General features: G+C 42.9%; 1 protein-coding gene across 2 annotated transcripts in view; it reads left to right on the top strand.

Annotated features, from left to right (window-relative positions):
* Positions 1–411: 411 nt before the first annotated feature.
* ITPRID2 (ITPR interacting domain containing 2) overlaps positions 412–25,971 on the top strand; it is a 41,569-nt gene continuing 16,009 nt past the window's right edge. Inside the window, exons 1-11 of one of the 2 annotated variants that reach the window (XM_030487300.1) lie at positions 412–431; positions 762–1,037; positions 1,197–1,245; positions 6,441–6,490; positions 7,347–7,403; positions 9,781–9,817; positions 11,098–11,196; positions 11,666–11,874; positions 12,769–13,463; positions 16,998–17,070; positions 23,381–23,472. In XM_030487300.1, coding sequence (XP_030343160.1) covers positions 821–1,037; positions 1,197–1,245; positions 6,441–6,490; positions 7,347–7,403; positions 9,781–9,817; positions 11,098–11,196; positions 11,666–11,874; positions 12,769–13,463; positions 16,998–17,070; positions 23,381–23,472 — 1,578 coding nt within the window. In that variant the 5' untranslated portion in view covers positions 412–431; positions 762–820. Of the gene's footprint in view, positions 432–716; positions 1,038–1,196; positions 1,246–6,440; positions 6,491–7,346; positions 7,404–9,780; positions 9,818–11,097; positions 11,197–11,665; positions 11,875–12,768; positions 13,464–16,997; positions 17,071–23,380; positions 23,473–25,971 lie in introns of those variants that run through there. The other variant, XM_030487299.1, reaches the window with a different exon arrangement.

Here is a 25,971-nt window from a genome sequence, read left to right as displayed (position 1 = left end):
GTCTCCTGGTGCCTTCCCTTTCTCAGCGCTCCAGTTCCCCCCGGAAAAAAAATAAGATCACAAATACTCTTCTTTCTGCTCTCGTGTGTTTTTGTCTGGACACATCCTGTGCGTGCTCGCAGCTGGCCGGCGGGCCCGGGCCAAGGAGCACCGCGGAGCGCAGCGCGGGGTGCCCTCCCCGGGTACCACAGCGCTGCTGCCCCAGCATCAGCCAGCCCCAAACCTCTATCCCCACATGTCTGCCCTTGGAGGCTCCTCCGCGGCCGCGGGCCGGTGCGGGCGGCCCCGTGAGGAGGCGAGCTGCCGCCGGCCCCGCTCCCGTCACGTGGCCGCCGAGTTTTCTCCCGCAGCGGTATGAGGAAGTCAGAGCCGCCGCCGCCCGCAGCCGGGGCGGGCGCAGCCTCCGCCGCCGCCTCCCCGCGGCGCGATATGTGAGTAACTGCGGGCAGGGCACCGGGCCGGGCAGGGCCGACTCCAGCCGTACCCCCCTGCCCTCCCGCTGTGTCCCGGGCGGTGGCGGGGCCGGGGCTAACACCTGCGGGGCCGGGAGCGGTGGTCCAGGAGAAGGCGGTGAGCGGGTCTGGGGGGTGGTCCGGGGTGTGAGCGCGGGCGGGTGCGGGGTGTGAGCGCGGGGCGGGGCAGCGGCGCTCCCGCGGGGCTGCGCGGACGGCGGCCCCGCGCCCCCCGGCGACACGGGCCCGTTGGCGGTCCCCGGACGGACGGCGCGCCACAGCTCGGCTCTGTTTCTCTTTCGCCGGCAGGCTGGTTCTCTGCGGCAGTCTCCACCCGGCGTGAAGCCCCCGCCGGCGCCGCCGTCCTGATGGAGGAGTCCCCGGCGGCGGAGGAGTGGCAAGGGGCGACCCAGAAGAGGAAGGCCTGGGCCAAGAGCCGGGACTCCTGGCAGGCGTCGGAAGCGGAGGATTTCTCGTCAGCGGCGGCGGCGCTGGCCCGCGGCGAGGAGGAGGAAGAAGAGGAGGAAGAGGAAGAAGAGGAGGAGGATCTCGCCCGCGGAGAGCTGCCGCTGGCCGCAGAAGCAGGTCAGTGCCAGGGAGTGGCGGGGTCAGGGCGGCAGCAGCCCGTGGGCCACTGGGACCCCCGGGACCCCCGCGGGCCCGCAGCCGGGGGCCGCGGTGGGCCGTCCCTGGCGGAGGGGCTGTTACTGACTATCGGCTTTTCTCTTCTGCTCTACCCTTAAGGCCACAGCGTTCCCAACGAGAAGATCGCGATATGGCTGAAGGACTGCAGGTGGGTCATTGCGGGTGCGGGACAGGAGCCCACGGTCCCCAGGCGAGGTGACGGGACGGGCAGCTCCCACGTCGCGGAGGGGAGAAAGTTGCGGCGACGTCCTCTCCTGTGGGTCATCGGGGGCGTTTCGGTGCTCTGGAGCCGAGTTTGGCATCGGCCCTGCCCCGAGCTTCCCTGAAGTATATAGAAGTACTCTTCGGTAGTGGGAGGCTTATGCCTTCAGCTGCGGTTACAAGGGCAGCGGTAGCGTATGTGGGCATGGCTAGGAAAGAGCTGGCTTTTGGCACCTTTTCTCTCCTTCTTGCCTCATTAACGGGGCTGAAGACTTTCAGTCACTGGGGGAGGAACTCAGTTGAGGGGAAGGAAGGCAGCACTGGTTTGGAAGCTGCTCTAGCTCTCACCGAGGGGCTTCAGTTTAAAGCCTCCTGTTGGCTTGCCTGGTTTTTGCTGCAGATTTGAAGAAACAGTACTTCCACAGCAATGGCCTCTGTGCTTAGGGGTCTTTAGGAGTGATGGCACGATTTAGACTAACGTGATTTATCCAAGTCTATTCCAATGTCCTTAACTTGAGATGTGGTATATATATTGCACGTTTCTGTCACTGTTACAAAATACTTCCTTGGCTTTTGTGACGAGCTGACAGCATTACTTTTTCTTCATCCTCAGTCACGTAATAGCATAAATGCTACATCCAGTAGCAGCTGATTTTGTCTCGTCTTTTTCTCCATTCAGTCTTAGCAGCCCTTCGAGCCAGAGTTGATGGGTTGAAGTTAACAATTAGCTTTCCAGTAGCTAACAATGACATTTCAAGACATCCCCAACTTGATAATTCTGGTTTCCTTCTCCTTTTGAGAGTAGCCACGTTAAGATGAAAATTTACATCTGAGAATAGCCATGCCTTTGTGATCTTTCGATCCAGAAAGCAGCTGACTGAGCTTACTCCTTTAACTGCAGTGTGGGTTGCTGTATAGCTGAAGGGTCCTTGGTGTAGTTTTCTTCAGATCTTTACAGGCTGTGCCTTGCAGGGGGTGTTGGAGGAGTAGAGAGGGAAGAGGCTCCTGAAAGAGAAATTCTTCCTAATGCTGCAGTGCCACTTCTCTTCGTGTCTGCAGGATTTCCCTCTGGAACCTTCCCCGGCCCTGTGATCTTTACCATTTTCATACAGAATTTAGGGAATAGCACAAAACTGCAAATTGACAACGTGAACATCTAATAGGTGGTCACAAATCTTGAGTAGTAGCAGAAAGCTTGAAGGTTTATTCCAGTGCTCTGGTAACTCTCTGATGTTAAAACTGGCACCAAATGCTTCTGTGGAATGTGTTTGCATCTCTGGCAGTTGATTCCCAAAATATGGGAATCTTATTTTACACTTATTTTGCACTATTTCCATAATTACACATAAGGAAGTAAAGCATGAATTTACTCTTTTGCTAATACAGAGATGCAAATTTAGTTAATGCATGTCTGTGAACCCCCCTGTGGCCCTTCCACAGAAGTCTTTTAAAGTATAGCTATTAGCTGTTGTAAATCTTTACAGAAGACTCTTTTGTTCTCGGAAGATAAAATTTGAATTTTTTTTTTCTAAATCTCTTAAACCGAGCTACTCAGACTGGAGTTAGGGGCTCCGTAATGTGTAGAATACATGCATAAGTGCATATACGGTTCCTATCTGGGAGGTGCAATCCTAGCTGCCTGAAGTGGTGCACACTCCCTTGTGTTTTAAAACTGCAGTATAGTTTCATATTTGGTGTACCTAAGATGCACATTAGCAGTAGTTAGTATGTGCAGTAAAATGACTATTCAACTTGCACTGTTGCAAAGTGAATGTATGTATAGAAACCCTGCACTTGATTGTCTCTTCGTAACAATGCATAGGAAAAAAACCCAGATGATAGAGTAGCCCTATAGGTACTATAGTGTGGTGTTTAAAAAAGAATACTTAAAACCAACAGTTGTTGTGAAATTTACGATTGTTGTCCTCCCTGAAAATTGTTACTTGTTTAATAACACTGGTGGAGCTTTGATTGCTACAAGGTGTGGGCAACATACACAGGCTGAGCTTCTATTTCTGAGCCTTATTCTTGCAAGTTAGCTCTGTTGCAAAAATATAACCATTACTTACTAAAGTATTTTCTGTTACATATTTTCTAAAAGCAGTCTTTCCCATTCCGTCAGAGTGTCTATGAGCTTTTGTGAAATATACATCAGAAGAAAATTGGCACTTCTAAAATCTCATTTTCTGGTTTCAGTTGGCAGCAGCACAAAAAACTTTAGTATCAACCCACTGCATAAATAGATCTGCTTATAAGATTTATTCCTTTGTTTCCAAAAGCATCCACAGTGTTATAATATGGATAAAAAGAATTACTAGCTGTCCCTTGATATTCATGTTAGTGATTTGGGCCTCTTATTACTTGCATCTCTGTTTCACATCTGCTTTGGAGGACAGAGGAGTGTTCCTAATGTCCCATGCAATTTAACTTGGTAGATATATGTGGTTTTGTTTTTGTGGGGAGTTTTGTGTTTTGTTTTGTTTTTTTTTTTAACCCAACCAACAGCAAAACAAAACGAAAACCCACATATGTATTGTGATAGAATTATAGAGGCTTAAGAAATGTCAGATGTTACTCAAAGTTTCTGGTTAATTCGTGTTTTAAGAATCACATGCTTTGAAAAAGGCACCTTTAGCTCTTTCCCTGGTACTTTGACAAGACATTTTGAAGTAATAAGAAAGTTCACAAAGGCTTTTCATTTCAACTCTTGTAAAGCTAAGACAGGAAACACAGGTGTTTGTATTATACTGATAGAAAAGAAGAAATTTTTGTCAGCTCTATGGTGACGTGTTATTTTGGTTGAGTGTATTTAAACACTGCCAGTAATACAGGGGATGCAGGAGGTATTTAGGAGCCATCTCCTGTAGATATGCAGGATGTGAGTTCTTGAAATGCCTCAGAAAGAAGAGATTTTTTCCTTCAAGTTTAAAATAAACATGGCTCCTGCCCAATTAAAGCATTAAAAGCTGAGGTTTTAACTTTCACAGCACAGTGCAAAACCCTTGTCCTGTTCCTCAAGACCACCCTACCACAACTGGTAGCTGAGCAAACAAACCTCTGCAGTGAGAGGAAGCCTTGAGGCTGCATAACGTCTTTTTACCTGCTTAGTACCAGCATCCCATGGCAATGTGGGCTTCGAGAGTTCATTCAGTTCTTTTGTAGACTGATATTGAGAGAATTTATTGCCATATATGTTAGAATACAATAATAAATGAGTGAATGGAAATGGAAAACTGTAGCATCTCTTGATCCAGATGCATGCCCTCTTACTTGCTCTTTGCTCTGGCTGCCCTCCGGTTGCTATTGGCCTCCCTGGCCACAGTGTGAAGGCTGCCGGGACGTGCTGGGGACCTGCCGTGATGTGTATCATCAGGCAGGGAGACCTCATCCTGAGGACCCAGCAAGTGGAAGGGTCCCCCCAGCCCTAACCTTCCCGAGTGCACAGGGCTGCTCTGTTTTTTCTCTGGTGAAAAATAGAAAGGCAGAGCTGTCCATGCTGTTGTCCAAGAGGATTTTTGCATGGATACTTGTCCCTTGTTTAAACTCGTGTTGTGTCTAGTTCTTAAATGCAAGTTTTTCAGAGGCAGGGTTATAAAGCTGCTGTACGTCTGTGCAGCAGTGCAAGCAGGGGAGCAGATGGGTGGTTGACAGGGATGCTTTTTGGGTGGCTGCTAACATGCTGTAGAGGTGACAGACTTAATTCCTAAAAGAAAACACCAGCTTCGGTGGTTGCTTTTACTGTTTTCTGCCAGCTGGTGCTTGCAGCACTGACCTTGGCTGTTAAGTCACCACCAGCAAGATTCTGCATCAAAAAGGTAGAGACATGGAAACAGCCACCAGGGAAGGAGGAGTGTGGGAGCGCACCCATCAAAGCCAGAGAGTAAACAGGCATAGTTATTACCTCAGAACATAAGGCTTGTTGTAGCGTGACAGGTTTAGACAATCTGCCCTAAGTTTTTTCAAACCCCAGCAGGGCAGACAGGCAGAAACCTGGGAGATCTGAGCCTCGGCAGAATCTGTCCTGTTACCTGAAACACGCTCGTGCACATAGATGCTCTGGCTGTTTGCCTTGGTGTCTCACGGCGGTGGGGCTTTGCTTCACAAGAAGACACGTCGAAGTGAGCTTGCTCCCTATCAGCAGGCTGTACGTGGAAAGAGTGAACTCTTTTCAGAAGGGAAAGAAAAATAAGGTTGTGAAGTGTAAGGTCTGTTAGAAAGCAGATGCAAACTTTCCTTGCTTAATTTGGCCATGGCACCAAAACAAATACTGTATCAGAGCACTGTTTACTTTCAGGTCTTTGGGCAGGTTTATGTGTTTGTCTAATTAAAAACCCAAATGAAACATACATAATGTAGGCACATAAATCACCTACTTTCCCCTTCTTTGAGTATTGTATTTCTGAACTTTTTTTGGGCTTTGAGGGTTAATGCTGCAGTACTTAACAGTGACAGGCCTTTGGTTAAACATGTCTCAGAGACAAGATGTGGAAACATCCAGCTAGTGTCAACAAGTGTAGTGTGAACCCAGAGAGGGATTGGACCTGATATTTGTGCAGTTTCTGTTGCTCCTTTTGGGCACTGTGAGGTTCAGCAATTCCCCTGCCCTTCAGGGAGCAGCAATAGGAGGGATCAACCAAGTAAAAGGCAATGTGAAAAGTCTGTAAAATATCAGAACTAGCAAGTGACAGCTAGCATAGCTGTCAAGATTTTTATCTTGTTCCTGATCGCCAAATACAACTTTTCACCCCTCTCTCCAAGAAGTTTTGAATGTATAGAAGAATGACAACATTTTTTGTCATATAAATGAGATTGAATTAGCCCATTCAGAAACCCATGCTCATTTTTTCTGGGTGTTTCACTGACAAGCCCATGATTTCCCTCTGCAGAGGGCTGTGACCCTGAAGCCTTGCCACTGCCCAGTGTTTGAGTGTTGCAGTTATTAACCTGTTCTGTTTTTCCCTACAAGGTGTATTTGTTCAGAGGGCTGGGGATTGTTTAGGAAGTTATTGCCAGTCAGATGTTTGTGCTTTCTGGGGGCGGAGGGAGGGACAACTGCTGCTATCACAAGCTTGTTACACACTGTAAGGAAGGACATGAAGCAGCAAGTTTTTAAAGTAGTATTAATCTCTTCTGTGGTTTCAGAACGCCTCTGGGAGCCTCCCTGGATGAGCAAAGCAATCCTCTGTTGAAGGGTAAGGAAAGGCCTTTTTCTTCTCTCCAAGTTTTTCAATTACCTATTGAAATCTCTCTTGCTGGAAATGGTGCTTTTGTGGCCGTCCACCTGAGACCTTGTCTCTTAGCAGCAGCACAAACCACAGCCTAGTCAGCGTTGTTGAGTTATTCTCACTGTGAAGCAGTTGTGCCTGAGAAACTGGAGAAGGGGGAAAAGATCCTGAATAAGTCTTTCTGGAGAGTTTAGTAAGCCCTAAAAGAAACACCCAAAATGTTTAGAATGGGGAGGTTGTAATTTCCTCTCCGAGCTGGCGAGTGTTAGGCTGTCTCTGCCTCTAATAACTCTGGTTGCCACACCTGAAAATTTTACTATCTGAGCAGGACCGAATACTGAAGTACGAAGTACAGTGGGAATGTACAGGTAGTGAGTGACAGGGTGCAGAGGTATTACTTGCTATGCCTGGAGTCTTCGCTTCAGCTCTTAACCCGGTACAGGGAGGGAGAGGGGAATGCCTAAGCTTGACTCAGACTCTGGATCCCCATGGTAAGATGTCTGGAGGATAGATAACGTAACAGCACAAGGCACAGACGTGTTGGGTGGTATCTCCAGGTTCCCGCTTGCAGGTTGACTCAGGATATTCTTGAGCACAAAACAGTGTTGTAGTTGTTTCTTTCAAAATAATTTTTCTATGTTCTCAAATGTAACTTTGCACTTCTTAGTGCATTTTAATGTATGACTAATGCAGGGATGGTAAATACAGTCTGGTTATATCCTGTTGTATCAACCGAAGTGTCTTGCTAATATCTTTAGTTAAGCTGTTGAAAAGAAAACACTGCAGAAGTCTAGTTGTTGAACTGCTAACTGTACGTTTTCAGGCATGCTGGTGAGAAATGGAGGAAGTTTTGAAGATGACTTATCCCTGGGAGCCGAAGGTGGGTGTGGCAGGATTATGACTATTTTTCTAGCAAAAAAAACCCCAAACCCGTTTATGTTCAGTCATCTGATTTTTATTTTGGAAGACAGCATTTTCCTTTTGGTCAAAGGCAGTTGAAAACCTGGCTAGAAAACCAGCAAGAAGGACATAGAAAAATGCAGGAAGTTTTGCTTTTTGAGTTTGTTAGACTATTGTTGGTGTTGAATGTTCTGGCCTAACCTGAAGGTCAGAGGCATCTCTGAAATTCACTTCTGCTTTCTCATCTTAATGCCCACAGCAGCAGCACAGCCTGGAGCACTCGTTGAGGCTGTGAGAAAGTTGTTTCTCCTACTCGCTTTTCTTGTCCATGGGTTACTTTTGGTAGCTGTGCATGGCCCACTTCCACTGAATCCTTTGGAGGAGAAAGAAGGAATGAAATTCTGTCAGCCAAGAGGCAAACCCGTTAAGGGCTAAGTGCTTTTAAAAATGAAAAGCACCAAAGCTGAGTAAGTATTTTGGATCAGCCACGATACGTACTTTGCTGTTGCTGGCTGCTTGCCTTCTCTTTCTCTTCCCTTTTTCAAGGGGAAGGAGATGTGGCTGTTCATGGTGGACTTCTTTGTAGAACAAGACTTTTAGCCTCTCTGTTGATCATGGGTTATAGGTGTCCATAAACAAGCAAACAAACAGAACTACTGAGGATCCTGGTCTAACAGCAGCATTTTGAAGTAAAATATTAAAAGCGGTCTTACAAACTGGGTCCTGGAGTTATCTGCAGGATAGGGGATATAAGAATATTTGTTTTCAGTGTAAAAACAAACAAACAAAAAAAGAAAAGGCAAAACCACTCCCCCCTCTGCCCTCCTTAGCTTTTAATGTTGTTTGAACTATAGCTTTTGCAAAGCATCAGAACTTGTACAGTAGAAGGCCCTTTCTTCCACAGTCAGCAGTCCGTCTTGTCGGTGGTGTCAAATTAGTGGGACAGGAGGATGGAAATATCTTTATTTTTTAAAGATTCAAGACTTCTAAGGAAAACAGTTGATCTGATAATGACCTTGGTCTGGTAATGATGGAGTAGCAGTAAATGAGTCCCTTACTGCAATAGATTAACTAGGATTAAATTTTCTTTCTGACAGTCTTTTCTGTTTGCTAGACTGCCTGCAGTACAAAGATTTCATAGGAAAAGTTTCCTTGTAAAAGTCGGTATATCTTAAAGTATCATGTCACTTTTTTATTTTAATTTTTTCACTTTTATCATTCTCGAGGATTTCTGGGGTTTTTTATGAGCCTTTAGCATGATTTAGGCAGAAGGTTGTTTCCCTCCTTTTCACATAAAGGTCCCAATATTAGAATCGCTGGTTGATTTTTGTGGGTAAGAATGTGAGTGTTTCTGCTGGGCTTTGCTTCCCATCCAAGAACAAGGGAACAACAGAGCTGCTGGCGCAGCGCTGTATGCACTGCTGGACAGACGGCCCCATTGAGGCTGGTATGAATGGCCTGCCCTTGTGCATCCATGCCTGAATTCAGATACAAGCCAGAGCCCTGTGTGAATGGTATGGAGGGCATTGGGCAGGGTCTTGTAACCCCAGTCCCCTTCTGAGCTGTTAAAACCCATGGTTTAGCTGTTCAAACTAGTCACCAGTTAATCTATATATATAGTCTTACCTTCAAATTATAGACAAGGATACTAAAAAAAAAAAAGAGATGTGGTGTCTGCATTTTGTATACATTTCAGTTTCTTCATGATGCCTCTAAAAACAAGAGAGAGGTTGTGAAGTTTCCACGTTTTGCTCCCTGCTGGCACTGTGACTTGAGATGCAGGGTTTTCCTGGCAGAGCCCTCTCATCTCTAAGGGTAGCCACTGGTCCCACCAGCACTGCAGGCTTCACCTAGCTGTTGCACCTAGGACTGCACAGTTCAGGCAGCTGGGGCCCTGCCCCACGTAAAGAGCAGTCTGTGCTGCTGACCAGCAACTGTAGTCTCAGTACCAGGCTGTGGGTCTAGCTGCCTTTCTTATGTTCTTTACTTTCTTTGCATGCCTGCTTCTCCTTCTTCCCTTCCTGCCCAGGAACAGCCCTGCAGCTGGTAATCATGTCTTCAATTACAAAGCAATAAATGATGTATGTAACAATTACTACCTTACCACACAAGTTAATATGATTAATGACAGTATATAAACATGTGTCCATGTGAGATTTTATTTTAAACAGAATAACCAGATCACCTTTATATTAGCTGTGTACTAGAAACCCGCGACAATCATGTTTATATGGGAAGAGAAAAATCTGTCTTATGCAGGCATATTGGTAAACATATTCACTGCCTGCTTCTTCATACTGGTTGTGGGAAATGTAATTCTGAAATGAGTCTGGGTGTAACTTTTTGTTTCTCTACAGCTAATCATCTACGGAGTGATACACAAATGGAAACATGGTAAACATCTTTTTTTTGTTTGTTTCTTTGCTTCAGGGAAATATATCTACTGGAGGGTGGGAGGGAGAGGGGGCAGTGGAAGTCATGGAGGCTACCTCAGAGCTAAAGCTGTTCTGCTCTCATCTGTTTACATAAGAGGGAAGGAGAAGATCCAGATAACACAGAAGCAGTCATTAGGAGATGCAGAAAAAAAATCTTTTAGCTACCTCTAATGTAGATTTTGGGGTAGCAGGAGGTAAAACAGAGAAGTGACAAATCCAAGTAACTTAGTATGATTTACCTTCTTTGCCTCACTGATCCCTCACTATTTCAGAAATTTCAAGGAAAAATTAGTTTTATCTTTCAGAGCAGATGTCCTTTGGGAGTAGAGAAAAAAAAGACCGAGAGAGGAGAGGCTCGTGCTTTACAGGGAGAGCTTGTAACTAAAATGTGCTGAAACTAAAACCTCATTGAGACTTCAGCAAATACTGGCACAGCCTGTGTGGGCAGCATCCTCCTGAGCCGGGCTCCCTAAATGCGCTTTTTGGTGAATCCTCCATCTTTCTTGGTTTCTTGGTGGCTGGTGTGTGTGCGTGTCAGGATTTGTATAGTAAAATCCACCTTGGGAAGGCTTGTCCCCCTGAGAGATTGGCAGTAACAGTGTGTTTGAGCCCAAGATACCACCTGGTGCTGAGGTGGCTTCCCCAGATGCAGGCAGGAAATAATTTGAGATTGGGAAAGAAACTTGCCGGCAGTCTGGGTTGGAGCTCATCTCGTTCTGTTTTCTCCAGCCTTGAGCCTCTCCAGCTTCCCCAGCGGACGCCTCTCGGGCAGCTCACAGCTTTGCACTGCTGGTGGGTGGTAACTCGGGTAGAAGGGGAGCTGGGTACCTGAGCCATGCAGAGGTGGCCCTGCCATGGAGAGGTGGTCCTGCTGGATGAGGCAGCGGCACACGGAAGGCATGGAAATGCAGGGCAGGGCAGCTCACCCAAGGCTGGGCTTCCTCTCTGGATGAGGGAGGGATCGGGGAGGGTGGGGCAGCAAGGGGAGATCAGGGATTTGTTTTCTCAGCTTGCATTTGACTTCAAATTCTTACCGTCTACGTACGTTTTTACCGAGGCGTCCCAGGGTTCGCTTTTGTTATTGTGTTTCAATAAATGACATGGCTAATATAAACCAGATAACACTGAACCGGAAAAGAGAAATTCAGCAGCGCTGGAAGCTTAGTTCTCCTCTGAGGATAACCAAGTCCCCAAATGAAAGTGGTTTATTGCAGGGGTCTTCTCCATTTGTGTTGACAGCAATGGTGTGCTGGCGAAGGAGAAGAGGCTGCAGTTTCACCAGAAGGGGAGAAGTATGAACTCTACTGGGTCTGGAAAAAGCAGTGCAACTGTTTCAAGGTAAAAGAGTAATTATGCGTTGAAGGTCTGTTCCTCAGTTAAATGGACTTGGCTTGATTTATGTGCATTGTTGCATTCCCTTCAGTAGCCAAGAAGGGAATTTTCATTTGGTTGCTTGAAAAACTGCTGTTTGTTTTCAGTTGTGGTTTGCAGTAAATACTAACAAATGGGCCTAAATGTTAGAAATGTCTGAAATTTTAACAACATTTTAAAATCAGAGCTCTGCAGAATGAGGGCAGATTTTATAAGTTATAGAATGAAGCTGAGATGTGTCTGAGCCAATGGGTCTGGTGATGGGAACCAAAACTTCAGATACAAAGATCTCAGTTATTTCCTAAAGTAGGCTGAGCTGTAGGAGTCACAAGTTCGATAAACTAAGCTGGCTACTGGGCCAGTTTAGCAGTTGGACAAAAGGGACTGGGTCTTAAAAGGAGAAAAGTAGATGGTAAACATCTTTTCATTTGTCTAGTGTTTCTGAATTACTGGAACTTTATGAGGAAGATCCTGAAGAAGTGCTTTACAACCTTGGATTTGGAAGAGATGAACCAGATATTGCTTCAAAAATTCCAGCGAGATTTTTTAATTCGTCATCATTTGCCAGAGGGATAGATATCAAAGTGTTTTTGAATGCCCAAATACAGCGCATGGAAGTGGAAAATCCAAATTTTGCTTTAACAAGTAAGTATGGCTTTGAAGTAAAGTTTATTTTTAAGTTTTTGAACTGTGTAAACAACCCCAAAAGAAGGTGTGTATCTAATATTCTGGCAAACCCCTTTTCAACCATCAGCAAAATTCCATTTGGAATCCATAGTAAAACTGTTGCTTGGTCTTAAATATGGCAAGAGGTGACCATCGGTGTGGTACACAGTGGGGGAGGGAAATGAAAGGCATTCTGTAAGATATACTGCCTTCTGGTTTGTATCATTCCTGTCTTTTGCTCATAAGCTTGTCAGTAGCTTTAGAGCACTGAAACAAACAGCAATAGCTGTCTGTTTCTTGTGTTCTTCAGTATCTGGGTGGGATTTTTGAAAGCTGTCAGCAGCGACCTACTTCTGTCGTTGTTGAAATCTGGGCCAGTATTTCTATTGACTGGAACAGGAGCGTTGTCAGGTCAGTAATGAATGTTGCTAAAATGAAGGCATAGCTGAAATGTCCTCTTGTAGTTTTAGATGGAGAGCAACGTAAGTAACCCTTTCCTTCCTAGCACTTTGTAAATTAACTTGCATTTGCATGCCTGTGTCCCTGTTTTATTTTGTGAAAGCTTTCCATGCTGTTCTTGTGCATTTAGTAAAGACTCTTGCAAAGGTTTTTCCATTTTTCATAGTGTGTGGTGTCAATTTCACATTACAGGACTAGCCAATTTTCAGCCAACCTTTGGGGCCCATGTTAGAAGTAGGAGGAGGTTTGGGGGGGGTGGAGGGAGTGGGCAGAGGTTATGATGAAAATTCCCTCTTCAGATATGAAGAGATGTTGCTGAGAATTCAAACCATTGTGTAGAACTGGATCAATAGGTCTGGGATGTGATGAGCAAACATCCTCATAAACTCTGCCTTACATTTCATTCTTGTGCAGGTCGTTTTCGTCAAATTGAAGTGCTTACTACTGTGGCCAATGCTTTTTCTTCTTTGTATTCTCAAGTCTCTGGGACTCCTTTGCAGAAAATTGGTAGTATGAATTCAGTGTCTTCCAGCAAAGAGGCATCCAGCCCTCCCCCTTTAAATCGCAGCAATACAGCCAGTCGGTTAATGAAGACCTTGTCAAAGCTCAATCTGTGTGGCACACAGCAAGCTGATGGTAGCGGCTGCTCAACTCCTTCACCTGTTGAAAAAGGGAAAAGTCCAGCTGAACCAGGGAGAGAGGAAAATGATGTTAAAAATGAATCTAAATTACAAAAATACTCTAAAAAGAAAGACTCTCCCTCTTCTTTGGCTACTGTAAAGGAGGAGATAGCCAGTAGTCAGACAAATGCTGTGGACTCAAATAATCCTGCAAACCTTCCTGCTGGGACTGCTGATATGCAAGTGGGTACTGTGCTTCCAGCAGATGTGCAAAGCAGCAGGTTGGCAAGTGCCCAGGATGGACTCTGTGAAGAATCTGGTCCTTTGGACTCACCAGGCCTCAGCAGTAGTTCCAGTACTTCCAACAGCAGCACCCTGACACAAAGGCTGCCTGCAGCATTGCCAGGCAGAGACCCGTGCACTCCCCTTGCAAACCCGTCCATAATGAATCTAATGCTGCAGCAGAAAGACTCCTTTGAGATGGAAGAGGTAGGTGCAGATATATGACTTTGTTTTTGCATACAGTTTACATAGTTTGCTGGCTGCCAGCAGAGGAATGTTCCCTCCTGTGCAGTTGACAGTATTTTCTCCAGGAATACTTTAAATTCTCCCAGTGGTAGGACACTTGTCGCTCTCTCTCAGTAGGCTGCTCTAATTGAGCCATTTAATGAAATAACTTGGTGCTGCTGCTGTTATTATTGTTCCTGAGAGTCAGCAGGAAAGTTCTCATTCTTTTTTTATCAAGCTCAGGTAATTGCATTCACTGGCATAACTGATAGGAGCTTTTGCTGTGGAAATAGATCTAGGTTAGGCTTAGTATGTATATATGTCTTAAATTTTGCTTAAATTGCTAACTGGAAGTCATTATATTTGTTGCCTAAAACTAAGTTCTGTTTATTAATTGATATTGATTAAATGTAAATTTGTGGATGGAGCAAAAGTGCTATTGTATGAAAGGGGAAGGAGCTATAGGGTGAGGTGCTCATCTTGTACAACTTTTGGTTTTGATGACAATCTACTGTATGTTGATTTCATTTGTTCTCTGGAAGTCAGCACACTGAAAGTCACTGATGTGCTTTCTGTGCTAGTTGCCTTTTAATATCTTCATAAATGCATGTATCCGTTTTGATTGATAATTGTCCCAAAGGGATTTTAATTCACATGTTTCTGTAATTGCTTTGTTTGTTTATTAGGCTAGTAAACGCACATCCTACATATTCAAGAATGCACTTTTTTTTGCATAGACTCACACCTTGAATTGTAAGATCTGTCTTAAGTTAATAGATGTTTTTGTGGACACAGTTTGAAGTGGCTCTTCTTAACAGTTCAGCAGTTAGTTTCTTTATGTGAAATAGATATGTAAAATGAAGGATTTTGATTTCACTGGTGAAATGAGTGAAGAAAGCAAGTGAATGGAAAAACCCCAGAGCTTTACAGCCAGTGATGAAGTAATGATTTAGCAAATACTGTGCCTAGTGTCATATTGTCATGACAAGCTCTTCTAGATCAAATAATGTCGTAGCTGAAGGCAGTCACTAACTAGAAAAAAGGTAATCCAGCTTCTTGTAGTTCCCGTCACTTGCTTGTGCGAGTGTGTCCTTACTCACATGATGTGTGGCCATCTACTAAACCAGAACAAAGGACTGGTCCAGTTGAGAGGGGGGAAAAAAATGTGGTGTACCTTGAGTTATTTATTTTTCTTGGCTTAGTTTTCAGGCAGATCATTTTCTTGATAGCGTTTGTTGTGTAGCCACACAGATGTTTGCATTAGCACAATGGGAGGGGTCTCAGAGGCAATGCATGTGTGTATACATGTATGTGTGTGTGTATATATATATATATAAAAGGAATGGCATTTTCTTTCAGAGAAAGTTAGACTGTAAAGGGTTATGACATAAAGAAGACTTGCTGAATTCTGCACAAGCTAAATGCGATGCATTGTGAAGTTTCAGTTGACACACTTTTCAATGATGCCAGTGCATAAACACAGCTGTTTTGGCAAGATGACATGTGACGTGGGATGGGATTTTGGTGAATTTTTGTTTACACAATATAATACATACATATCAACTGCCTACAGATCCCTGGGAGGGAAGGATTTGGGTTTGTTGAAGAAACTTTAGAACAATACCTGGCAGCATTTTATTTTTGTGTGTCTCTAAGCAGGGTATAATGAACAATGAACTGTATTAGAAACAGTGACAATAACTCCTCCCCCCACTTTCCCAGCTTGGCTTGGAATGCATTCATACACATAAGAAAGATGACAGATATATCAAGGAAGCTCTTTCCATGCCTACAATTGCCTTGGAGGTTTGAGCGCCCTTCGGAAGTCTGTGGTGGTGAAGATAGCTAGTGCTGGAGTGAGTCAGGGCAGGATTTCCCTCCAACACCCATTCCTGAGGTGGCCAGTTACAATCCCGAAGGCCGTATACCAGCATCAATATTGGCTGCAGGGTGGGAAGGGAGAAAGGAGTGCTTCTGTGTGCTTGTGGAGCTGCGCCATGCTGCAGACGCAGCCAGGTTGCTGTCTTCCAGCCAAGGACAGAACATGGAGGGTATTTCATGAGAAGAGGCTTAGCAAATGTGCCCGTTGGAAGCTGAGAGGTTTGAAAGAAACAAGATACCTTTCCTGCAAGGGCAGTCCGATCAAAGGGCTTGTAAGATTACTTGATGTTCCTTTTTCTTATCTTTTTAATTTTAAAAAAATGTTCCTGAACTTAAATAGTGAGCACCTTCTATGCTATGGACAAAATAAGTATTTACCACTTTGGTACAGCTTTCATCTCCTAAAGCAACAGAAGCCTTGTGTTTTATTGTGCAAAAGTAATGCTGTTCACTTACTAATGGTGAAAAGTTCAGGCCAAATACTTCTCAACACCCTTGTAAAGGAGAATATGCCACCCTTGTGGCTACTATATACATGATATCAATGCAAATATAGCTGCTTCTTTAGCCGAATACTAATTGGGGCTTAAAACCATCGGTATCCTGAGTTAAAATCCCTTTAGGACAATTATGAGTCAACATTTTTAAGTTGATAAAAAATGAACATGAGAATTTCATTGTTTAGTAATTTTGAAATTAGGCAGGCAGCCCGTTAGAGGGCAGGGTTGGGGGTAGTTGGATTGGGGGTTTTGTTCATGTAGACATGCATGTGAACCATTAGGATTTTTTCTGGAGCGCACAAATGAAAAAACATATTCTAAGTTTTGAACTAGGCACAGGCCTCCCTGTTGAGATTTTAAGCATATTCTTTTCATTGCTTGAACAATTGTCTGAGAACTGCTGTCTTAGTAAGGCTGTGTTTCACAAAGCGATTAAGTATTTTTAAGCTTCCCAGTTGAAATCTGCATGGCTCTGAATACATTATCTTCTTTTTTTTTTTTTTTTTTGTACTTGAGGACACAAGAAGTATTCCCTTGAGTAGTGCATGATCAAATCTGGAATAGGTTCTGGCAGGATCGGAGTCCTTCTGGAGGATTGATGGCTTGTGAAAAATAGTTGGTAGGGCAGCAGATGACAATCCTTATGTGCCAACCTCTTGATATATTTTTCTAAACGTATTTTGCTTGCTCTTTATATTCAGAGGAAGGGCTAAGAGCGCTGAATGGAAAAAACAGTAATGTAAAGGTGGTCAGAGGTGTTTCCACACAGTTATTTTAGTCTTTCATCAAAGAGGAGCTGAGAACTGTTAGTGTTGTCACAGGATGCGATTTCCAGGTCTTTTTGCATGATGAATATAACCAGAGGGGAGCCCTGTGCTGTGAGTGGGAGGTGCTGTCCTAAGGATCACTCTTTACAGGAGCATTGCTGAGTACCCAGTGAAATAATACATTGGTTCAAGGTGACAGGATTTGTTTCCTCAATCATTATTGGCTGTTGGACTAGAGAAAAAACCCACAGCACTCACCGCGCTCCTTCCCCAGCATGTGCAGTGTATGAGGCTTCGGTATTCTTAAGCATATTACTGGAACATATTCCAGTTGGCCTGACAAAATATTCATCTCCTCTTCCTGATAGATCCAGAGTACAGAGGGGGATCTACCACACATTCCAGCTTCTCATCAGCTGGCAGTGGCTAAGTCAAGGAAAGGTGAGTAGACTTCCTGCGTGTCCTTCCCTCTCTGAAATGCTGATTCAGATATTTAAACCTTCTAAAGTTTCTCTTCTCTTTAGAAATAAAAAAGGTCTGGGTTTCTTTTTCAGCTAAATCACGGAACATTACTGCAAAGTGGCAACCAAATTACAGGCAAGACAACAGCCCTATAACCTCACTGGCTGTTTTCACTTTTGTACAATTGATGATAGCTCAGAGGGACTGAAATGTTAATTCAGATTGTGTGGGATTTTTTTATTCCCTGGCAAATCCTGTAATTTAAGATACCCATTTAAACTAAAATTATATTGTTTTAAACCTAAATTGCATGATACATCCAGCTTTTTCCTATGCATTACTGTTCTGTCTGCAAGCACAGAAGTCTCTGCACCCGCCTGGAGATTGTAGTCTTTCATATGGGAAACTGTGGACTGGCTCTTGTGGCTCACTTAGTTTGTGCTTTCATACCAAATTCTTATTTATGTATTTTATGGCTTGGGAAAGGGATGAAGCTGATTCATTCTGTGATTGTTACTTTGCCCAGCATTGGCAAGTGAAGTCCATTCTCTAGCTGTTACGTGTAATTAAAGAACAGAGCTTGTTGCATTTTGTGAGATGCTTACTTGCAATGCTGTATCTTGGTGAAACATGACTAGCATGTCTAGATACTAAAGGGAGTCAGAAAAACCTGTCTTCAGAAACAGAGGTCATCTTACTTGCCTTTTCACAAATGGACTGACAGTCTTGTGAACTGTCAGCTGAATTGCATTAACATGTTTGAGAATGCTCTGGGCTCAGCACTGAAGGTTAATGCCTGGTTATTAGGGATAGCTTGTGCTACTAATTCAGCAGCGTTTTGCACAACACAGCACTGCATTTGCTAGTGTTCCTCTGTTACAAACATAGGCCATGAAGAAGGACTGCCAGAAACTGGCATCTCTAACTGTTGCCAGCATTTCTCCCTTGGCTGTATTTTAAAGTTCATGATTACACACTTTATGTGATTACATGTGAAGAGATGCACTCTTTACAGGTCAGTTCTCTTCTTTGCCTGGTCTTGGCAGTTTCAGAAAGAGCTTCTCAGAGAAAGGCATCTTAAGGAACCAGGAGTTGCAGTCAAGGAGAAGAAAAATACATTTTTCTGTCTTCTGAAATGCTAACTTTATGTTTTCTGTTCCCAGTAGCTATCTTACCCTCCTCTTTCTCCATGCAAGGAAAAAAAAGAGTCAAGTGGTCCTGTGTGTACCCACTGAAAGGTACCAGCAGTCCTAGCAATGGGTCCTCAATATGGCAGAAGTGGGACATGCTGCTTCATTTTTCCTAGCTAGTATATCCCACCCATTTGTGAATACATTTGGCATAGATGAGCAATGACACTTTATTACTATGCAAGTATTGCCTAGAATTTTCTGTAACTTATTTAACAAGAATGCCAATACTTACAGTAAGCCTGCATGTTTCCTAAAAGTTAGTCTGAGACCAGCATTTTATTTCACCTGTAGGATGCAGAAAGCTTAGGACTTTGTTCTGTATGGGTTTCCATAAAAACCCAGAGAGAGAGCATTTGGTGGAGAACTTACCCAAAACCAAAAAGTGGTAGTCAAATTTTTTCTTTTTCTTTTTTTTTTTTTTTTTATTTTTCCCCCAAGTTGTCCAACCTGAGACAATGTAGAAGCCTGTTTTCTCAGAGTGGGTGCTCACCAAGTTTGAAGGCATTCAGAGTTAATGGTCTCTTACTAAAAATGCTGGCCATTGTGTCTAAATGTGAAATGCCGCTCTCACTAGCAATCTCTTGGGGTGGTATCCACGTGAAATTCAGGCACTGGTCTTCTCTTGCAATGTGATTTCAGTTGATGGTTCTCATACAAACCCACCTCTTTCGGTGCTGTTGGCTCTACTATACACTAGGACCCATAAACAAAAAAAGTGTTCCAGGTGGCTGCTTCCTCTGAAGGAACACATTTGTACTGTCTTGTTTGGTTGTTTGGTTTTTTTTTTTTCCATGTAGGGGTACTTCTGTGTCAATTAGCAGAGTTAATGCTGTGCAGTACAGACTGTTACAAATCTTGCAGTGTCATTTTACATCCACACAGAGGGCTGTGGATGCTTTCTCTGACATTTACGACAGTTTGTATGGCATTTTAAGCGGACAAGTAGTTAGATGTAAAATATTTGAATTTAAAAAGAAAAAATATTCTCTTTCCTACTGGAAGAATCTGGGGACTTAAGAGATGGTTGAACAACAGAGTCTACTGTTGCTTAGACTTCCTATTAAAGCATGTTTCTCATTTGAGAGTAGCTTTGTTTATAGGTGGTAAGATTAGATTTTCAAAGTGGCTTGCAAGTGATTGCTTTGCTCTAGTACTGTCTTTGTTAAGCACTTTATAGAAGATACAAAGAATTCTGTATCATATCGACTCGCTTGATGTACTTTTTAGGTTATTAGGTCTTCCAAATGTTACTGAATTGGTTTATCCATCATGCCTAAAAGTAGCATCCTGTTCTTTGTTGTTGCAAACCTCAAATGTAGATATATTTTTGTTCATGTGGTTTTTTTTAAGAATGTATTAGACAAGAATGAAAAGCTTCACTTGCTTATTGCAAAGTTATCTGGAAGGAAGGTTTGTTAGTTAGAAAACAAAATTCTTCCTGACATATTTATAAATTCTTCCATTCCAAAAATGCCCAAACATTTTGCCCAAATAACAAACAACACAAATATAGGTAATGTGTAGAGAACAAAGTGTTCTTGAGGCATTGTAATTTGTGTCTGGTTGCTGACATTAGTGGCTCTTTGAAATTTTGAATAGCCACAAATCTGTTTCTTTTGAGGCATCTAACATTGATAGTCAAAAGCAGTGATTAATTTTGAAAATTCAGTTCTTGAAAGTGAAGAAAGCACATCGTCAGCACTTCCTGTCCTTAATATATTATTGTATTTATAGCTCTCTGTGGGTGCAGCTCCACAGGAGATTGGAGATGAGGGAGTGAGAAGAAAACATTTGGAACAGATTTAGTATTTGTGAGAGTCTGTGCTTATCTTTCCAGAAGCTAGGAAATCCCAAGGAACTCTGAAGAGTTTCTGCAGCAGGGCTCCCTACTGGGCTGGTTTTGGTAGTGCTGGGGTGCAGGGTACGATCAATATGTGAAAAAGAGGCAGCAGATACTTAATCCTGTAATGGAATACTTTATATCTAAGTTGGGAATGTCAATTTATTAATAATCTTGTGAAATACAAAGTGCAATAGAGCTTTGCCAATACTGCAGGTATAAAAATCATAGATGTTACTTCAAGGACAGTTTCCACATATTTCTTTTCCTCTTCTGTGTGAGCAGTCAAGTGACACAGAAAGTGTAAGACAAGCACCTGATGGGACTATTTGGATTGGTGAGACTAACAGTCCATTGGTAGCTGAATATTATTTTACAGTAGATTAATTATTCCATTATTAGATAATGGTTCTCTGATAAATCTGTGCTCTCATGTTTTGTAAACTATAGACATGTTTCTTCATCATCTGTTCTTGTTTAGAACTTTGTCATCTTATTTGATATATTTCTGAATACCCACATTTCTCTGGCATATATTCAGTGCCTAAATACATTTTGGTTTTTTGGTTTTTGTGGTTTTTTTATACAGTTTAAAACAATAATCCAAGGGGCATTTTAATTTGTGCTGTGTTTAAGTGAGATGTGAATTTGATTGTTCCTTCTGATTTTGTTCATCTTGGCTGGTTCCTTCTCCCACACTTTCCTTATTATGCTGTCTCTGATCTCTCCCTAGTTCAGAAGATTTCTCCTACATATTGTTGATAATAGCTCTGGGCTGCAGGGTTGGCATCGTGCAGAAGGTAGTTTCCTCTCATTTGCTTGAATTTGAGGACATCCTGGTGCCATAGAGCAGGTTGTACATCTGGATTAGTAGTTGACAAGGAGGGTACATACCATTATGTATCAGCATGTCCCAATGTACTAGATGGTATTTTGTCTTTACAGAGGCAAACCTTGTAATTTCACTACTGAAGTAGTAGGGATTCCTTCTTTAAAAGTTGTAACTGCATTAATGTGATACTGGTATAGTGGAAACCTCTGAGAACTTGCAAGAGAGAAGAGAAAGATGTGGTAGAAGATTACTCATACTTACAAAAAATGTCTTCTCTACTTTGCTTTAAAACATTAATTAAAAAAAAAAAAAATCCTAGTAGCTCTGCAACACAGAAAGCAAGAGATGACTGTATTAAGGGGATGTCTCCTTGGGTGTAACCAAGGCAGTTTGAATCTGTTCATGCTGTGCTAGGCTCTTGCCACAGATAAAGATGATGAGGCAGGTATGAGTGCCTCTGCTCTAGACTGGCCACTTGACTGGCAGTATCTGTCATGTAAGGCTGTCAAAGCACGTGCATAAGTAACAAATGCTATAGAAGATGGTCTAGCCCACTGATTTTTACTTTTGTACTGTGTCTCCGAGGAAACCAAGAATTGATTTGAGGAGATGTATATGCATATATGTATTTTCTTTTTTATGGCTGTAAATATTGACTGGGAAGGAAATAGAAGGGCAGGTCAATATTTTTCTTGAGCAGTAATAAACTTCATGCACATGAAACCAGATGCCAGCATGCGCACTGATGAATTGCTTTATCTGGACTAGTTGGAAGGTCCCCTGCGGCTAACGCTTTCACCTGTAGTGCTTTTTTCTTTTAAATTAAAATTCACCAAGTAGGAAAAGAGACAGAGAGGAGGCCAAAGTACAAGACTATTCACCTTGGAGGAGGTGGCAGCTTCCCACTAGCCTCAGCTGTAGTGGCAACCTGTTCACGGCAACCTCTTTCAGCCACGTTAATTATATTGGGCAGTTAATAAGAGCTAGTCCAGTTCTCAGGGAAGTAAGTCCCATTGTCTTTACTGGGATCTGGGTGGGGATGTCTTTCTTGAGGTAGAAAAGTTGTTTTATCATCACAGGATATTGTGGCTACCATGATAACAGAACAGCAGCACAATTTGAAAGGCACTCCCTAAAAGCTGTGTGAAATTGCTGATACAGAGGCAGTTTGCCTCTTCTAGTGTTCACAAACTTCTGGGCCTGTGCAGGCTTTTATTTCTGTGTTAGTGAAATGTTCATCAAAAGGAATAGTAAAAAAAATTAGTTCTGAATATCCAAGTTTCAAAACAGTTTTCATAATGCATTCCAAAGCATTGAGCTGTGAACTGGGATTAATTATGTGATGACAGTTAAGTGGTTGAAGGAATGTGGGGCAAAATTCTGCACTGAGCCTCTGAGAAGACAGCAGTGAGCTCTTGCCCCAGGGTGACGAGGAGGAGGAGGCAGAGGTCTGGGGACTACAGGCCGCTGTGGTCTCATCCCATCTGCAAGCTTTTACACTTCTGCTGAGAACTAGAGGTGAGATACGGTTGTTGCCCATGCTGCCATCTGGCTAAGCAAAATGTCTGTGTTGCTGTAAGGTAAACCTCACACTTGATGGGTGCCTCCTATGTCTAGTTGAGAGCAACATGCATGCAATACTGTACTGCAGAACTTACTGAGATCTCCTTGAAAAACAGATCTGTGGGTATAGTGCTTGCACCGGAGGAAACCACTCCTGGGTAGCACTGAGGATTTTAGAGCCTCTTTAGGCTATTTTAGCACTTACCTAATGTAAGTAGAAAAGAACAAGTGGAAGGATCTTATCTTGAGTGTATAAAATGAGTGCTGGGAATGTGCTTTGGCAGATTGCCCACTGATGTGTTAGGATGTTTTGTATTTGTCCACTAAACCAGCAGAGGACCATCTCTAGCAGTTTGCAGAGTTCTGCTCATCGCCCTCTTTGCTCATGTGATGCTGTTCCTCTGGGCAATATGAGGTGGTGTAGACTGGCAGGAGGTGAGTGATCTCCTTTATCTCCATGATCAGGAGGAGTGGTGAACCTGTACGTGTCAATACAAAAGCACCTCTTCCACTGCCTGCGTGTGGATTAACCAGTGATTCGGTTTTGCTAAGGGAAAACTCCAGCAGTGGCAACATTTGCAGAATGGGTTTTTTCCAGAGCACAGGAAAGAAAAATGTAAAAGATGGTTCCTCTTCCACCGTTGCTTGAAGTTTCACAAGTAGGGCTTCGCATGAGAAGAGGTTTTGCTTGAAACAAACAAGTTGTTTCTCTGTATTATTCAAAGTGGAACTTGAAAAGGAATTGTGTTATCCGCTTAATGTTACTTTGATGTAAAAGGAAAGCATGTATTGAATGTGACTGGGCTTGGAAAGTTGTGATTTGAAAAGTAATTGGAGTTGGGTTTTGCTTGTTTTAAATAGATCAGCTATTACGAACTGCCAGTCAGCACTCTGACAGCAGTGGCTTTGCTGAGGACTCCTCCACAGATTGTTCTCCATTTAATCAGCTTCAGGTAAGGCTCTTAAACTGTGCTTGATATGTTACTGATTATTGCGGGACAGGAGGGACCTGAGGAGGGCAGGAGGGATGTTGATGTTTGACTGTGATTGTGACTGTCAGTCTAGATCCCTTAAAACTTCTAATTTTCAGAGTGGACCTGCTGAGTCACTTACAGAACTATATTACAATTTGAAAGCCTTTCTGGTAGGATAATCTGGGTATATTGGGCTTGGAATAAGCTTTAAGTTCAGTATGTCCCGTTTGCTGTTTCTGTGTGTCATTTCTCACTGACTAAGGCTCCAGAATCATAGTCCGTTCCTCTCACGACTGTGGGTATACATTAAGGTTTCTGCTGATCATTTAATTTCTTGTATCATTTTTGCTTTCCCGCCTTTTTTTTTTTTTCCTTGGCATGGTTTTTTTGGGGGGGTTTTGGGGTTTTTTTTGTTGGTTTTTTGAGGGGTTTTGGGGTTTTTTTGGTTTGTGGTTTGTTTTTTTTTTTTAGTTAGCAGCTGACAGAAAGTGAAAATAATTACATACTAACTTTACTGTGAATGTATACTAATGTTTAGTCGATCCTGAGCTCCCGCACTCCTTCTTGTTCCAGTTCCTTTGATCTCGGTCCCAGAACTTGTCGTGATACTGACCAGAGACAGCATGTCTAAAGGGAGGCTTTCGTTCCAGCATGGTGTTTAGGTGTCTGCCCAATGCACATGTCTGCACAGCGTTATACCTTATATTTAGGAGACGTGTTCTCTTGCCTCTCCTAAAACAGTCACACGGTAATAGCCATGATTTGGTCAATCAGCTAGAGAAAAGTCTTGAGTTGGATCCTGGCCTCAAGGCCATCAGTTAGCTGTCTGGGACCTAAACCACATCCAGAGGAATACAAAGATGGGATTCTGGATATCACCTCTGCCAGTAATTTCATTTCTATGGTTTGCAGCTGCTGAACTTTTTTAATGCTACTGTATTTATTTTTTTTTTTTTTCATTGTGACACACCAAATGTTTTAAAACGTGTGGCACTTACTAGGAAGAGATTCCCTACCTTCCCCATCCATCAACATTGCTTTTCCATTTTGGTGCTGGTATTCTATGCTTTCCAGTTTAGTAGATTTTCAACTGAGTACCAAAGTGAAAGCCAACATGGTGCTAGCCTTTGTGTCTTCCTTAAACATCAGCTTATTCTTTCCAAGAGCAAGAGGGTGAATAAAGGAAATCATGAACCTGAGTCTCTATAATAAGCATAATAGTCTGAGATACTGGTTCTGCACTCTACTAAACTGGGACTGTACTGAAATTGACAGACATGTTAGAAGGTGACTCAGATTAGAGGTGCTCCCTTCCAATCTTTATATTGGTTGCAACCTGACTAAGAGTCCGTTAAAAGCATGTTGCAACTAAGTGCTCCTTTTGCTGGGGACTAGTGGAGTTTGTTTGTGTTGGCTGTAAAGGGATGAGATTTTTCTGTTATGCTGTTCTGAAAAGATGTATTGATACTGCACGAGGTTTGTGCCATGGAGTTGCTAGGCTCTCTTCACTGCTTTATTCAGACCAAGTGTTGAGCTGAATTAAAAAAAATATGGGGTGAATGATGAGATAAGGGAAATGAGAACTTGGCAGCTAGTGAAGAAAACCTGTGAAAAGATGAAGGGGATACAGAGCGGTATATATTGTTTCTTTAAAGTATGGTAAGTTAGTGCCATCTACTGTTAAATAATTGAGTCTAGCAGCTATAGAATTCCTCTGAAACGCAGGAGAAACCTCAAAAACTGAAACTATATTGCCTTTTGTCTCTGACACCCATAATAAAGATTTCTAAGGGAGATTTTGGCATTGAGGTGGGATATTCTGCAGGGGACTTGCATATTACCAAAGAAGCTAGAAAAATTCTCTATCCAAGTTTTGTTTGCCTGATTTGTAAGTGAACAAGGTGATGAGGGTTAGAGATGCAGATATGCACGCATGTAGCACACATAATTTCACCTAGACATTACAGTATTTTGTTCTTTTAATACCTTTTACTTGAACAGTATCTGACCCTGCACAGTCTTTCATACTAATTTGTGGCTGTGCTAGTTAGTGCAATGTTAAGTATTAACTTATGAAAACAACCTTCACGACTGAAATCTACTAGATGGCTGGAGAAGGAGCTATTGCCTGTCATACGCCAGAAGTAATCTCTCTAGAAGGAACTAATAATTAGTGTTCTAATGGCAGTGAAAGCTGCAGAAATTAGAGATGGGAAAGCTTCTCTAAATTTGCACTTCATGTGTCAACTATGGTAAACTTCCAAAAACGTACTTTATACCACAAATTCTTATGAAAATGTGTTGTCCGCTTGTAAACATACCAGTCAATAAGGCCAGCCTAATGAATATGCTGTGCAATTAATAGATGGATTTTTTTTTCTTTTCTCATAGATGCTTTTCCTGCCATTTGTAACCTGTTAAATTAGCAGCTTCTTCATACATGTGCTTTGTTTAAACTGTGATATAAAGGGGAAGAAG

The sequence above is a fragment of the Strigops habroptila genome, chromosome 5, assembly GCF_004027225.2.
Source record: "Strigops habroptila isolate Jane chromosome 5, bStrHab1.2.pri, whole genome shotgun sequence".
Lineage (NCBI taxonomy): Eukaryota > Metazoa > Chordata > Aves > Psittaciformes > Psittacidae > Strigops > Strigops habroptila.
The sequence above is the reverse complement of the archived record's forward strand: the minus strand, read 5'-3'. Positions and strand labels throughout refer to the sequence as shown.